General features: G+C 38.1%; 1 protein-coding gene across 1 annotated transcript in view; it reads left to right on the top strand.

Annotated features, from left to right (window-relative positions):
• The window catches only part of LOC142933764 (glypican-6-like), a 122,777-nt gene that overhangs the window by 95,434 nt on the left and 11,171 nt on the right, over positions 1-16,172 (top strand). Inside the window, exons 5-6 of the mRNA XM_076077981.1 lie at positions 2,998-3,128; positions 5,529-5,672. Of these exons, the coding sequence (XP_075934096.1) occupies positions 2,998-3,128; positions 5,529-5,672 (275 nt within the window). The remainder of the gene's footprint in view (positions 1-2,997; positions 3,129-5,528; positions 5,673-16,172) is intronic.

The raw sequence follows: 16,172 nt of genomic DNA, 5'->3' as shown, positions 1-16,172 counted from the left end.
CTTCATGTACATGTGTTTAGAAATACTGTACATGCCTCTTTTTGATGCGGTTGGGTTGCAGTGAATGGTTGCACAATTCTGCTAGGGTGAAACAGGGCCCCTGGATATTATTACAACTTAATTCAATGTTAATTGGCAATACCAGGTTTGAGTATTAATCTTTATGCTTTTAATTCACCTCCCCTTAAACAGGCTAGTGCTCTCTCCTCTGTACTCAACCTGTCCTCTAAATCACTCTGCTCAGTCAAGCGGGTGAGCTTAATATGCTGCCCTGTCAATAGCCAATGAGAGGAGGCAGACTTTATGTTCCTTAGGTCTCATGACAGGCACTCTGAAATGCTGGCCTGAGGGCAGCAGCTCAAACTCATTCTGCGAAGGCTGGTCAGGACAGTCTTGAAAGGTTTTGGCTTCCTTCGGTGCTGGCCTGTTACTCTGTAATTGTGAGAGCAATACCTGACTTACTCCAATGATCTTATGTGTCAATTTCACAAGGCTCCGAAGATTTTTACACACCAGGCTACAATACACAATGTTAAACAGACTTAAGTCAAAGTCAAACAGTCACAGCAGTACAAAGTGTGCAGCTTTGACACTTGAAATGGGTCTTCATGTTCCATCTCCTACCAACAGTCACTCGTAACATAATCCTAGCTGAACCACAGGGTGGCAGATTATAAAACACTCCTGAGCATTACAGTAATGAAAGGCACTGACAAATGACCTGCTTTGTTGTTTATGTACGAGGAATACTTGCCCTGATTTTTTTGAAGTACTAAGGAGTGCTCCCAAAGTCCCACGTTGTCTCACAGCTCACTGGTGATGTTTAGAAACTGAGTTTTGAACTGTGCTGCAACAATGAAACTTCAACAGTGACAAGACGGCAACGGATAACTTTGCTGGTGACATCTTACTATATTTTCTTATTGTCAACAATTTCCTATAGCAGTGATGAATTGAGCCTATCAAGTGTTGGATGGAACAATGTAAACCTATGACTTCTGTGCCATAGACTTCCATTGTCTGATATGTTCCTTCATTAAGATGAACTAGGGCACTGCTGTTTAGTTTGAGTTGACCCCATGATGCCCAGCTGTTGATCACAATTTAAATATTTAGTGTATTTAAGATTTTAAAGATTCACATCTTCAGTAGGACCTGACCAGCTTGTGGCTGAGTGCCAAAAACAGACTTTATAAAGACGGAGTAATGCACTGTTAGTTTCGGTCTTTTCATGGAATTCATTGACAAAAACAAAGATGAAGAATATATTCAACCTCCTCTTTAAATTTCAGTAAAGCTTTAATAAATACTGTTAAACTTATTTTTTTCCCATCAGTGGTAATCAACAAGGTACACCTTGTGACAAGAATATAATTAAGTTTTGGATACAAAAAGAAGATCTTAGATTCAGTATGTATGTATTCTAACAAAAGGATCCCGGTTACAGACCATAAAGCAAGTTTGAACAAATAATAAATTAAATTAGAAAAAAAAGGGATATATTAGATATTAGACTGGCATTAAATAACAGTTTTTACTCTACATTAGTGCTTATTATGATGATATATTTGATTCACTAAATAATTTGTCAATCTTTAACAGAAGCAGTTCAGGAAATGTTTTTAGGCGGTTTTGGAGATGCAGTCACTTTGCCAATGGTTTGAGCCCTCTCTTCAACCAGCAGGGACGGGGAAAGTCTTGCTTTTTTCAGTTACAAGTCATCAGGCTTTGCCCATTAAGACTATACAGAGAGGCCAATGATCACTTCGCATCAACATTCTAGTGATCACTTTTGATTTAATGATGTCATTTTCCTACTGCTTAAGACTCAGTGGATGAGGTATTTCTGCTGCCCTTTTGCACAGAACAGCTCCTGTAGATGTAAATAGGCTTTTCCTGATTGGTGAGCATCCCTGCAAATGTCAGTGCACAGAGATGGGAGTCCTACTGAGATCACTGGTCTCGGCCATTCCCACTTAACCAGTGCTAACCCCTCAAACAAGACTTGGTGAACTTTGAATTACTTTTTGAGAGACAAGATAGACTCTAATGAAAATATCAGACACATTATTTTCATTGCTGACATTTCCCAATTTGAGACAATCCATAGAACCATATAGCATATTAATATCACATTGTTTTAATGGAGATTTAAAGGGGGCAGGTTGGTGGTTACTCTGTTTTAGGTATTGATTCAGGCCAAGACTCATGCACAGCAATAAGGTCATGATCCCTTTATTTGTTTGTTCTTTCGTTTGCTTTTGTCTGTTGCTACCTGTTTGTTAAGAGCGGAGATATTGTTTTTCATGTTTTCTAAATACATGATCAGATGTGATGTGAGGTTTTGAAAAATAAACAAGGAAACAACAAACACAACACTGCATGTATTTGATTTCATCACTTGCCTTTTGATGTGTTGCATGCTTATGGTGCCTTATGGAATTCATGTTTGACAGAAAGAACTAACTCGGTGTCTGAGATGTAATTAAAAGGTAATGATTTTATGCATTCATTGATATACTTTCACAATTTAGAAATACTAATGCAAAAAGATTAAGAAATCAGAGCTGGAGTGATAAGCATGTATGCAAGTCAATGATTTGTTTTATGTGTCAGCTATTTGTAAGTTTATCACATTGAAATTGAATTTCTACTTGATGTCGCAAATCCTCTTACAAACAGTGTCTCCCAAGATCTCTTTGTTACTCAATGTGTGTTTGTTTGTTTAGATGAAGGTACTGGCGGGTTCATTTTGTATTTGTGTTTATTGGCAGTCAACACATTTGGAGAAGGGAGCATTCTTTGTTCTCTTACTTGGAGCCATGTCATAGACACAGGATGAAGCAAAGCACCCTGGGGGTTTTGCACTGAGTACCCGCAATGCTCAGAGATGATGTGAACATATTGACGCATGTAAACAGTAGTAAAAGTAGTAAAATGTATGTGTGTGAGTGTTTAATATCTCTGAGCTGACATGTGTCCTCTGTGCTTTGACAGATGCTATGTTACTGACGGCAGACAGACTGGAGGGACCCTTCAACATTGAAGCAGTTGTAGAGCCAGTTGACATCAAGATCTCTGAGGCCATCATGACCATGCAGGACAACAGCTTGCAAGTGTCAGCCAAGGTGCTCTCTTCTGAATTATCTTTGTTCACTGTCCTATGACGTGTTTCGCTTCTAAAAGTAACATACCGTTACATAGGAAACATTGTATACATAAACTAATTTAGACTTGAATCATTTTACATTTTTTGTAATTTTTCTTATTTAATTAATTAATTAGTGCAAAACAGAGATGTACATAACACAAACCAATAGACAGGACAAGTACAATGATGCTTTGCAAAATGTGAAAAGAAAAAGAAAGGGGTAAAAAAAAACAGGTAATTCAACCAAGCAAATAATAAGCATGGTAAGTGGGTTATTTGAGTTTACCTCAATCTAATTATTTCTAGTTATTGTAGGATTATTTATCCATCTGAAATAACATGATGTTGGTGAAGATACCGTCATACTGTATGTTTATATGTAAACACAGCATGGTTGGAAGCCTTGGATAGCTCTTGGAACACACAACCCTGTCTCCTAAAATCCTCCTTTATATACTACTAATTTACAAAAGCAAGGGTTCTGAGATGATACTACATCACAGTAAGCTTTTTTCTTGTCACAAAATGGTTATACTGAATGTAAATCCTAAAATGTTTCTCGTTGTATCTTTACAATATCCACTTATTATGGCAACACCGTGTCGAAGCCTGAGACAGGATATGTTTACTCGTTGTGCGTTTAGGGGTCTAAACCTATCCACACCTGGGATGCAGGACAGGGACTCTTGTCTTTTAGTCATTAAGTAGTCTTTTAAATCGATATTAGGAGACAGTTTAAAATGCAAGAAAAGCAACTGATTTTCTCGGTAGACTTGAAATTGCTTTTCAGTTTCAAATTCCAAGCAGCACATTCAAGATGTGATCACACACAGAATAGTTTGTCATTGTCTTTCTTGTCAAAAGGCTGGTTTTTCAGTTCAACAATTCATTCAGACCCTTTGGTGTTTTCTGGCCCATCTTCATGCCAGAATTACAAAAGGTCATGTGTGAATTAGATGTCGCATTCTTTTCCATATCAAGAGGGCTGCAATTTACAACTTTTACCCATTGTCTATTCACTTGACCCTCCATCCCTGACAGGTTGTGATGGGCTGGCAGATTGCATCGAGAGATTACAACCTTTTCCCCACAGTCACATTTTAACCATGCGTACCTTCATTCCTGCTGCTCAGACCTGTTGAAAATCGGTTTGCTTGTGTGACGTACTGTACAGGATAGCGGGATTGTAATCATGGTGAAGAACTGATCAATGTTATAGAAAAGACAGCCTCTTGTCATGACAGCCATGCAGCACATTAGAGTGCTCCATCACACACTGAGCCAGGGGCCGGCAGACAGGCCGGAGAGGAATGCTAATGAGCTGTGCGGTTTGGCGGTCTGTTGTTTGGGCCCGAAGAGCCTGTGGAGACCGAGCCGTCTGAAAACAATCTATTCTCACAATGAACCACTATGATCAGCACATTGATCAGTGTAAGGTTCAGCTAATAATAGATCAGCATTTCTATTTTTGTATTAAACACAACTTCAGTTTTCATTTTGGGAGAGTTGAATAACTGTCTCTTTATGATATCCAGTGTTTGTCAAAGAGCAGAGTGTTCTCTGATATACAATTATTGTCTGAGTATCACTCAGCGATCTAAAACTAAATATTTAATGGAATACAGAAATTCCACATTTTCCAAAGCCAAAATTGTCATGGCTGTAGATTAGAATGGCATGGGTTTATTGAACATTAGAATACGTTATTGGCCACATTAAAAGCAAACACTAACTGATAGTGTTTCATACACTCAACATCACTTTTGCTCATTTTTGTGATATTTTTATGCTAACATGTTGCAGTCTGGGCCAAAAAATCCAAGGACCTAGAAATCCAGGTGAAGTTTTTATTTTGTATTTTGAAGCAGCTATGTTGTACTGTAACAATGGCTTTCAATTGCATTCGAGTGACAGCATATCAAGAGTTAAACCCTCTTTTTTGGGGGTCAGACTCGGGCACTAATAGACAACATTGGGTCTAGACGTTCTGTACAGTTTTCTATCTCAAATCACAAACCAGGAATTGTGCTGTGAGCAAAAGCTTTTGAGGGAAAGAAATGTCAGTGGTGCAAGCAAACAACAACAACAACTTTGGTGGAATCGAAATGGATGTGTATTCTACAAAGAAATTGACTGAGCCCTGGCTCAGTGTAGAGTTCATGCAGCTCTGGCCTGCTGATAACCTCGTTTCTAACTATTCAGCACTGCATTGAGAAACTCACATTTCACAATAAAGATGAAATATTGTTTTAATGTTGCACATCCAGACTATTTCCCTTAAGATACAGTAAATACTAAACACCATGTAACCTCTTTCCCTTTTCCCTTTGTGCTTGCCCCTCTCTGTGGTAATTATATCTCCCTCTGTTCATTCCAGGTTTTTCAAGGGTGTGGCCAGCCGAAGTCATCAGGAATAGGCAGGTCTGCACGCGGCATCTCAGATGTGTTCAGTCCTCGTTTCAGACCTTACACCCCCGAAGAGAGGCCAACCACAGCAGCTGGAACCAGCCTGGATAGACTGGTATGTACAGACGGGATAACCAGAACTCTACACTGCAATTGGAAAGTGTATAAAGAAATGAAAGAATAGTTTGATTCAATATAAAAAATAAAATAACTTGATTTAAACTGCCATTTTGGTTTGCATTTATAGTGTTAAATGTAAAAAGTTAACGATAGGTTCTTAGAGAAAGATAACTGTTAAGTAGAAAATAATCTAAGGTCAAATCATTTGTATGAGAAAACCAATACATTTCTAAAATAAATCTCTAATCTCACTTTGAAGATGAATTAAGTCTGAAGCAGCCAGTTCATGCTGGTTTTATTGTAGGAGCCAGAAGGTGATGCTGAACACTCTTCCTTTCTTTCTCTGTAAGACACTTTGGCAGCTCAACTGAATTTCAGAAGTGTGTTCAGAATTGTTTTAATATACTTGGTGGAGGCGGACTAAGCTTTAGGCTAACTTACCAGGGCTCAAGTCCAAAGGCCAGGAAAAAAACAAAGGCCCTCAAAGATTCCAAGAACAATCATCGTAAATCCATGTTCATCTGTGTAGATCTGTCTGTGTGTTTTGCACCCCACTGTGCTCAGAGTTTAAATATATATATTTGTTTCTTACACTCTCAGTGCCAGAGCTTGCAGAGAGAGCACATGCTTTGCACCAACCTTGCTGGACATATTGTTTTCGAACATATTCCTCAGAGTGTGTATTGTTGCACGAAAAGAGCCATTAGAACAATAAGGAAATGTACTTTACCACAAAAAAACTGTGAACTGTGCTTTATCCCAGAATGTGTACTGCTCTTAGAATCAGTTTTGAGAAGGCTAAAACTAATTTGACATCCAGCAACAAAACTTCAGGACAATGACAAATCCTAAGATATTAATTGAGGCTATAAAAACCTCCATTTTACCAGCCCGTGCCACTGAAACACAACGAGGAGGAGGCTGTCTGTGTCACGCTTCAGTATACAGCAACACAGAGGCCCTCAAGTTGACAAGGTCCTCACAAACCAAAACTCTGATGTCTGTAGCCTACAAGTACAAAAACTGTACATCTTTTCCCATTTTGCTACAAAATATGTGTTGCTGCGATGTCTCTCGGTGCTCATGAGGGCCTAATAAATATCATATATTCAATCTCATCATAATTAAATTGCAAAAGGAGTAAATTATGCTATAAACATGTTTTTCATTTTTTCTATGTCAATCTGCATCATCAATTGTTATTATTGCCTTACATGAAAGTGTCAAAAGGTGGACTGATAATTAAATTAATGAATGACCGTCATTTACATACCACCTTTCCTGCACACAATGAAGCACCAAGGGCTTAACAATCCAGCAACAAAACCATCAAAAACAAACAGGTTTAAAAACTATACACATAGACAAGTAGGAAGGAGAAAATGTGTGTTTCTATCATCTAAAAACTACAAACAGAAATTCTAAACAATTAAAAACAGACAGCTTCTATTGGCTATATTAAAAAAGATATGTTTGGAGTTGTTGTTTAAAACTCCCCACTGAGTTAACTAGTCTCTCATTTAATATTATGTTGGGGGGGGGGGGGGGGGGCTAAAAGTAGCATTGGGTGTAAGATATCTCATTTTAGTTTTTGTTCATACTCTGGCAGCAGCGTTCTACTGGTCTGTAGTTTTGCGATGGCCGATGATGATGGCTGGCCAGAATACAAAGCGTTACGGTAGTCAAGACGACTAGAAACAAAAGCATGAACAAGCTTTTCTGTATCTCGCTAGCGCACAAGAGGTCTCGCATTCACTATGTTGAGCAAATGATAAAAGTCAGTTTTGGTCAATGGATTAAAATGAGCTTTTATATTGAGGTCAGAATCTAAAATGACACCAGGCGTCTCACTTGTGGTCGTGTCTGCGAACTTCTGTGGTATAAGCGGAGATAATGAGTAACATACATTATAACATTTCAACTGTACGATACGCTGTCCTTCTAACAGTACCACACCGGATCTTGAAAAACCTTGATAGATTTTTTTTCCCTTAACAAATCCCTTATCATATGTTTCACAACATTGGTTTTATGAATAAATTACAGTGAAAAACATTTCAGTGTAATAACAACATGTCAGGCCATGGATTGGATATTATTAAACCATATTGTTTATGTCACCAATTTGTCCTTCGACCAATCCATTTAACAAATGCTTCTTTATGTAATCCTCTGTCCAATTGGCAAATCCATTTATTAAATACATTATTGCTCTTTTAAATAAAAGGCACAGTTGATAATCTTCTGCCGTACAAGTTGTTTGACAGGATTAAAATGTAAAATGTGCAGAAGTAGAGAGGCAGATTAAAAGCTACAGAATGTACTCTGTCGGTCTTTGTAAGTAGTCTATACTCTCCAAATTCTGTAGTCATAAGATATAAACATGTTAAGTGTGCTAAAATAGTTGTGTAAAAACAGGCCTTGTTTGAAGAAAAAAGAGAACTAACCAAACCAAAATGTTTGCTTCATAACACACACATCAAAAAAGTGTGAAGGGAAAAGATTACTAAAAGGCAAAACGCACATTTAGAGAAAATCCACAGGTTACGTTGCCTTTAATAATTCATCTTTACATGCTCTCAGGCCAACTTCTTGTAAAAGATGGGGAAAAAAGTCTTCTAAGAAAAATGAGTTGAGTTGCTTGAGACCTTTCACTCACCTAAATATGCCTCACTAATCTTACTCTTTATCTGCATTTCTATTCATGCATTTATGAAGCAGGTACAAATCCTGAAATGTATCTGTCAGCATTACATGATAATATATATTCAGCTGAAGTGATTGCATTGAATGAAGTAACTGCTGTTATCATTAGACTAATTCACCGTAACGCTGCTGTTTTTTATGCCGGTCCCGATCTTTGCACATTTGATGGCTGCAGATTCTTAACCAGATTTCACAGTAGGAAATAAATTGTGTATAAAGGTTTGAGGTGCTAAATCTCATAGTGAGATGAGGCTGGTGGATGGAATATTGCAGCAGCACCATTTGTCAATTAACTTTTTGCTTCACTAATAGACATTTGTTTGCTCCTATCCTCTCTATCTCTCTCTCTGTCTCCCGATTTCTCCGATGTCCAATTAAATCTCTTTCTTCTTCATTTCTCTGCTGCTCCCAGAGGGTTGTGTGGAGGACAATGCAACACAGTGTAAGCCTTTCATTCCTCCTCTTACTTTCACCGAGTCAATTGTTTTGTGGTGTTCTAATCAACCTGCCAGGCTTCTTTACCCCTATACATTATTCAAAGTTGATATTGATTGCTTGTTTGTTAGATGGCTTTTTATTTACTTTGGTTGAATTATTTTGGGTGATTTTTATTCTTGAACTAAACTAAGCTGAGCTAACTGAATTTATCCGTTTCTTGTTTTGCTTAACATAATTTAACTTTTGCAGCATGGCAGGTCAGTAGTTAGAACTGTTATTGCCTAACAGTGAAAAGTTTGAGTTTCAATTGTTCCTCATGTTTCAATTTAGCATTTTCTCTTTGGGTTTCCTTTAGGTTCCCACCATTCAAATACATGCACCTCAGGTTGATTGGAGACTTAAATAATTGGGCATATGTTAGCTTGTTTACCCTGTGATCACCTAACGAAGAATCCTGAGTGTTTCCGTGCTTTTTTCCCAAGTGCATGCTGGGATAAGCTTGTGCACCAGCTGTGATGTACAGAAAGAAACAGAGTATGCTCTCTTGTTTTTGCATGTTGTGCATGAATGTTTGTTGATTGATTATCATTATTTGATTAACATACATTTTTAATTACATCTTGAATATGCCAAATGCTTTTATGAAGGGCTTTGGCAGTACTCAGTTGATCTATCAAACAACTTGTCAGCAATCTGTTACTTTTGGCATCGGTGCAACATGAATTATTTCAGATAAAAATAACACACACATTAATACATTGTTAACATCTTCCCAAAATAGACAACAAGCTATTTATCACTGCCTGTTAAATATATTCATGATCTACATTTTATTAACATACATGTAGTGAATGCTTGAAACAGTAGCACGCTCCTATGAGTGCACTCAATACATTAGGGTAATTATAGTAGTATTTATTTGCCTATTTCTAAAGCCTTTAAACCTTGGACACAGAAGGTGATATTTATGTGAAATCACAGAGCAAAATCTTGCATGTAATTAGAGTCTGGTTTGCTAAGGCAGCAGCCAGTTACATAATCAGTGACTAGGACCAACTTCTGCACACATTCTGAGAATAGCGGAAAGGTCAAAAGCTGCTGTTCAGTGGCGGGATTTGTCTGAGATCAGCCAGTTTGATTAAAATAATTGATTGGCTTCAGGCAGAGAAATAAGGAGCAAAAGGTATAGTAAGTCTGACTGTGATTACCGTTGAGCATTGAGGTTTATGTGCTACTGTAAAGCTATCAGTCATCATCACTCCTTATATATTTACTCAAGCGTTTTCATTTCAAATGTATTTGCTGCATGTCTCAGTCTCGGTCTGGTTTCGGGTGATTTGTGCTAATGTAGGAATCTGTCTTCCTGTGGTGCCGATTCATCACTGGAACTGAATGACCTTGCCCCTCTAATTCAAAGAATTACAGTCATAAATACAGATTTTTTTGATTGTTTGTGTGCATATATTATATAGTTTGTTGTGTATTGAGTTTTGTTTTTTTTAATATATGAAATATTGATGGCAGCCCACAGAGGTTTACTTTTAAAGAGGTGAATTTTAGATCTTTTTTTTTCGTGTCAGCTACAAACCCACTGCTAAATCTAAAAGCTAAACATTGCTGCACTACGAACTGGCTGTGTTACATCAATATTGTAGCTGACCTCAGATTTTGTTACATTTTCAGCCATGGTATAGTGGCACGGCTCTACGAATAACATTATCGGTTGGTTGGTCCACTGCTAGAGTACAGACTGAAATTTCTCATCGAAAAGATTGCCATGATACTGTGTACAGACATTCATGTTCCCCAGAGGATAAAGCCAACTGACTTTGGTGATCCCCTGACTTTTCCCTTTAGAACCATCTCTTCAGTTCCATGTTTATGACCAGATTTCTGCAAAACTAATAGCATCCCCGATCCTGCCTTAGTTGTACAGTTAACATGGTAAACTAAAATGATGGACACGATAAACATTAAAGTTGGTCACTATCGGCTTGTTAGCTGACGTTAGCATTTAGCTCAAAGCCTAAGTAAAGCCTCATAGAGCTGCTAACACGGTTGTAGACCCTTAGCCTCGTTCTCTACAAAACACCACCATTCATTTGAAGACACTGCTAAATATAATGCTCAAAACAAGATGCTCGGTCCAGCCGGTAAAATGCTACATTCATATAAAGATGATAGGAAGAAACGTAACTATTCCTTCTGTTGATCACATTCTTTATTTACTGTCGAGATAAATGAAAGTGTTTAGTAAACAGTATAGTATTGGAGCATATCTTCCACTATTATAGATAGATAGATAGATGCTTTATTCATCCCGCAAGGGATTTATTTTTCCAATGATAAACAGATGCCTGATGACACACATCTGACAGAAATTATGTTGTTCTCTGTCAGCTTCAACTAACATTGCTGACAGGACAGTACTGTGAATTTCTCCATTACACAAATGCTCGCAAAAAAAATGTGATGGATGTCCTGAGGAGAATCCATTATTGATTTATTTGACAGATTTCTAAATATTTTGAGCCTCTCTAATGGGTTGTTTGTTGTTGAGCACTGTTGAAATGAGGATGCAGTTGGGAAGAAAGCAAATCGGTCATTAGCAGTGGCCAGGCCTTTCTCCACGCTCCATTTCCCGTTGTTTTAGCAGAGCGCCAGGGCCAGGAAACGATCTGGCAATGACCATTTTTCTCAGGAAGTGTAAAATAAATGATCGGTATTTTATTTCTTCAATCAATCACAGTAATCCAGTGTTGATGGGCACCACCTATACTTTAGTGTGCATGTGTTATTGTAGCCACACTATACTGAGAGGACTAAAAGGTTTTATGGACATTTAGGGAAACACACTGTGAATTTGAATGCATGGAAAGAGACACAGAGCTGAACATCCCTTAGCGTCTGAATGGGAGTAGAAATCTCTATTCCCTCATGAAAGTTTCTTCCCACCAGAGTAATCAGTCATTGAGGAAATCACTCCGCCCAGTGCAATTGCAGACACAACTGCCAATTATGACCGATGGTTACACGGCCAAATTGGTTAAATCCATGAGTCGTGCCATAAAATGGATCCAGTTACAGCTCTAATGAAATTCTGCCATGTACTGTCGATCGGTTCTCTACAGTTTTTTTCTTTGATAGACACAATTTCTGATCAGCAGACGAAAAAAGAAAAAGTGTTAACACCAGTTAATCACTCTGGTATGCTAATTCAGTATAGTGGGCATGCTGAGCTAATGTGTTAGCAGCAGTAACAACCCCAGGGTGTGTGTGCTGTTGGGGTCTCTAAACTCTACATTGTGCTGACAAAGATCTGGGGGAAAATTACGAAATCCTTTTGTTGAGTCAGAAGTTGACTATTAAATATAATGACTGTGGCTGATGGAAAATGGAAGAGTGCCACCTGAGAATTTGGTTCTGATGATGGTATGTGTTGTGCAGTTTGTAACATTATACTTTTCTACGTGATTGATTCCAAATCAATTGGTGCTCCTTTTTGTGTGAACTTACGGGTTTTGGCTTGAGAGAAGTTATGGCCAGAGATTGATGTTTGCCCCAGCTCCAACAACGCAACCAACCTGTAATAAATTTGACTGTCTGTTAAGTGGTTTTGCTGGCTATAGAAGGGAAGCAAACATGTTGTCAAGGCTTTGTGCATATAATGTTCCAATGAAGAAATTACTGTTCAGTGTTATTCATTTAACAATGTAGCTGGAGAACATACAATCTACCTACACTTTTGTTTTTTTAATCTTTAAAATCTTCACGTTAAGTCTTCATTTGATACCTCTCAATGATGAGTTTAAAATAATGGGATGTTGTGAACTGCATTGTCTCAGTTGTCACCTCCATGGCCATAATAGAGGTCGATGAATCTGTCCAGAGGTGATTCTGTCTGTCAAAAGAGATGGAAATCTGACAGAGACTGATGTGTAATCAGCCGTGTTCGCTCAACAGAGACCTGCCTGAATTAGGATTAATGTATGTGGACAGACACAACAGATCAATGTGGCCACCTTCTAACTTTTCAGAGTTTAAGGGCAGCTTCATCCCTTAACTTATTATTACATCCATGCCTTCCCCCACCTGCTTTACTTCCTCACAGTTAATTTTCACCTTTCTCATTAAACACTCTTCTTTTTAGTACTTTCATGCTTTGCTAAATAAGCACTGCACACACCAACTGATGCGTCAAGCAGAAAAATGTTCTTTTTGGTTATTGGGGGTTTTGATGCTCCAATCTCTCACAAAAACATATAATTGAGCAAAATTGTAGCATGAAAAGAAGACCAACTCGCAGCACTCTGTGTCAGCGTGTCTGTTACTGCTGAAAAAGAAAAAAAGGGCTAGACACCTATTGTAGTAGACAGCACAGTATGGTTCATGCTGCAGGGAGAGGTACTTTACAAAACCATGGTGATATTTTGTTGTTTGGTAGTTTCCAGTTAGTTTCAGGCTCTTCTCGGCTTCTGCAGCTCACTTACATATCTTACACTACAATAAGGCTGCTTGATTTATACCAACAAAATCAACAGTGTTCTGACTGATATTGGCACAAAGACTTCCTGTCAGATTTCCCATCTCATTCGCTCTGACATAATGAGCGTCAATGATAGCCTTCTTAACATCAACATCTCATGTATGTGGACTTTCAAATTTAAAGTGTGCATCTCCCTGTGCGACATAGTTTACCGTAATCCTTGCTATTGCTATTAGACATGGTAGAAACAGGTTATTTTATCTGTTGATTGTTAGCAGGCTTCTGCAGTTTGCACTTGGAATTAAAAATAGAGGTGATTTTGCTGATTTTGTGTTTCTACATAAATTTAATGATGAACAATAAACCTGGCAACCAAGGGACATGTGTTGGAGACATGCCATTTAGAATTCCTTTTGGGCCACTAAAGTACAATATTGGGAACAACAGCAAAACATATTTCCGTGGTATCTTATATTCATATAAAGTATATGGTTAATTAACATTCTGCTGCATGCGAATACCTACAGTGTGGCCAGTATGCATTGGGATGCACTGCTGTAGTAATTTCAGTGTGCTAACCTGGAGACGTTCTGATTAATTAACCAATCACTAGACTCTGTCATGTTGCAGTGAGTGACAGTTTTCTTGTCAAATCACTAACAGACAGGATCTAATAATTTCTGTTATACTTATTCACACATTTACTCAACGGAAACCTAAACTTGGTACCAGTCTTTACCCTTTTCTTCTAGCACACAGTCTTGGCACCACATTATCTTCAATTTCAGTGTAAATTAGAGTAACTTCCTATTTCAAAGCTAAATTTGGGCTCAAACTGGTCCACTGAACCTGGCTGCTTTACCATCTGAGCAGCTTGTCAGTAGGCGCTGCCAAGAAAGCCACAGCATGTACTGGGATCTTTCGCAGCTCCTACTGAACTACTCATCAGAAAGCTGTTTAGCCAACCGCTGTTCCCCATGACATAGTGTGGTTAGCACGCCTGCCTAAAGGTAGACGGTGTTTCCCTTGCTTCAACGCAGCAGAACCGTTTGAGCTAAACTCATCTATGTGGGTAGGCAAACAAGCTAAATTGAACCACAGTGTGTCCAAGGAAATCCTATTAAGTGCATTATTTAAAGCCCTGAATCACAAAATGCAGGACCATTGTGTTTGAGGTAAGCTAACCCAATTGCTATGAGACAACGAGGAACTGACCATTTTGTGCTGCTTCCCTTTGGAGTTTTTCCTACTTTTTTAGAATAAGTCTTAAGCACGCTTTATATAGTTTAAATCCCTCAGTGCAGAGAGACTGGTTCAATCCACAATACCATTAAGTGGCTTGTGTTGGTGTCCATGTGACCTAGAAAGTGGAGGAATTGTAGTGATCCTGCACACCATTCTTGCATATTTATCAAGATTACATAACTCTAAACTCTGGTTAAGATTGATCAAAACAGCTATTCTTTCCAGCAGTGCAACAGTATCTGGTCCATTTATTTGCCTTTTCTGCTTTGGTTGATAAAGGTTGTGCCAAGATTACAGAAGTTCACTTTGCTCAGTGCTTCAATACTGATGCTAGAACAGTGTTCGGTCTATTCTATCTTACTGTTGTTCATTTGGTTTGGTAGAAGTTACACAGGATTTGTTTCTTATGCAGTGTTCTTGTGTGATGTTTGGGTTGGACACTAGTGAAGAAAAAGTCCAATGGAGCAAATTACAGTCATTTATTTTCTTTTTTTGTGGGTTTTTTTGCCTTCCCAACTGTAAATTATTCAGCCATTTCCATTTCTGCTCATTACTGTTGTACTGATGAAGGGGTTTGAGTCTGTTCCAGTATGCAATGGACATTTCGCCAGTCAATTTATGGCCTAATACATGAAAACATTTGCATTTTTGACATTTAAAGTCTCCTGACTCAAGAGTTCAATGAAAAATATAATTAACACCCACATGCAAGGGATTTAAAATCATTTATACCATAAATTATAGAAGTGTGGAACTGAATATATTGTATCATAGATTTTAGATTTTTCTTCCTGCCTGAGTCCAGATGTTAATGCATCAAAACTGCAACCAATTTCTTTATAAAGTTGCTTTAGTAACTTTACCTTACAGAGAAGCATCTGTTTACAAAGCCTTTCCTCCAAACGGTGTTTACCCTTGGGATGGGACACAAAACCAGCTGTGTATGAAACATCCATCTGTGCTTACATTAGTCAGGTCACGGTTTGCTTAGCACGAATATGCAGTATTAAAACTGCACAGTACCCTTATCATTTGAGGTCCAATTTTACTGCTATAATGAGTTCAGTTGTGTCCAATAGGACAGTAATCATACTTTATCAAAGACAAAAATAATAATATAATTAAGGTTTAGCGTGCGTCTTGTATGCTGATGTAATGAAGAATCGCCTTGTTTATTTAATGACTGATGCAATATAATGTTCTCTAACGAGCGCATTCATTCAGTTGGATACAATTGCGGTTTGGGCATATACCTAGACAACATAGAAGATTTATACTTTCTTTCTCTGACTACCTTCATATGTGTGGTTTTCTACTGGACCATTGAAGAGATAGCTGAAATGAAATGTCTTCCAAGCCCATTTTGCAGCAGCAGCAGCAGGAAGTGACGCCACACAAACACAGCTGTTCACCGCTCGCTGCCCGGTTCTTGTGTTAAAAATGTCCGCTTGATAAAAAAAAAAAAACTGCGTTAACGCGCGATAAAATAATTGTCGCTGTTAATTAATGGATGCGTTTACACGATAATAACGCGTTAACTTGCCCAGCACTATTTTGTATTAAAATCATGAAGGTTATTGGGCAAAGCAGTTGTCATGGGGACTAGTTGTGAATTGCATA

The sequence above is a fragment of the Anarhichas minor genome, unplaced genomic scaffold, assembly GCF_050575085.1.
Source record: "Anarhichas minor isolate MPS153535 unplaced genomic scaffold, ASM5057508v1 ptg000062l, whole genome shotgun sequence".
In the NCBI taxonomy this organism is placed as follows: Eukaryota; Metazoa; Chordata; class Actinopteri; order Perciformes; family Anarhichadidae; genus Anarhichas; species Anarhichas minor.
This window is presented reverse-complemented; position numbering and strand designations above follow the sequence as displayed.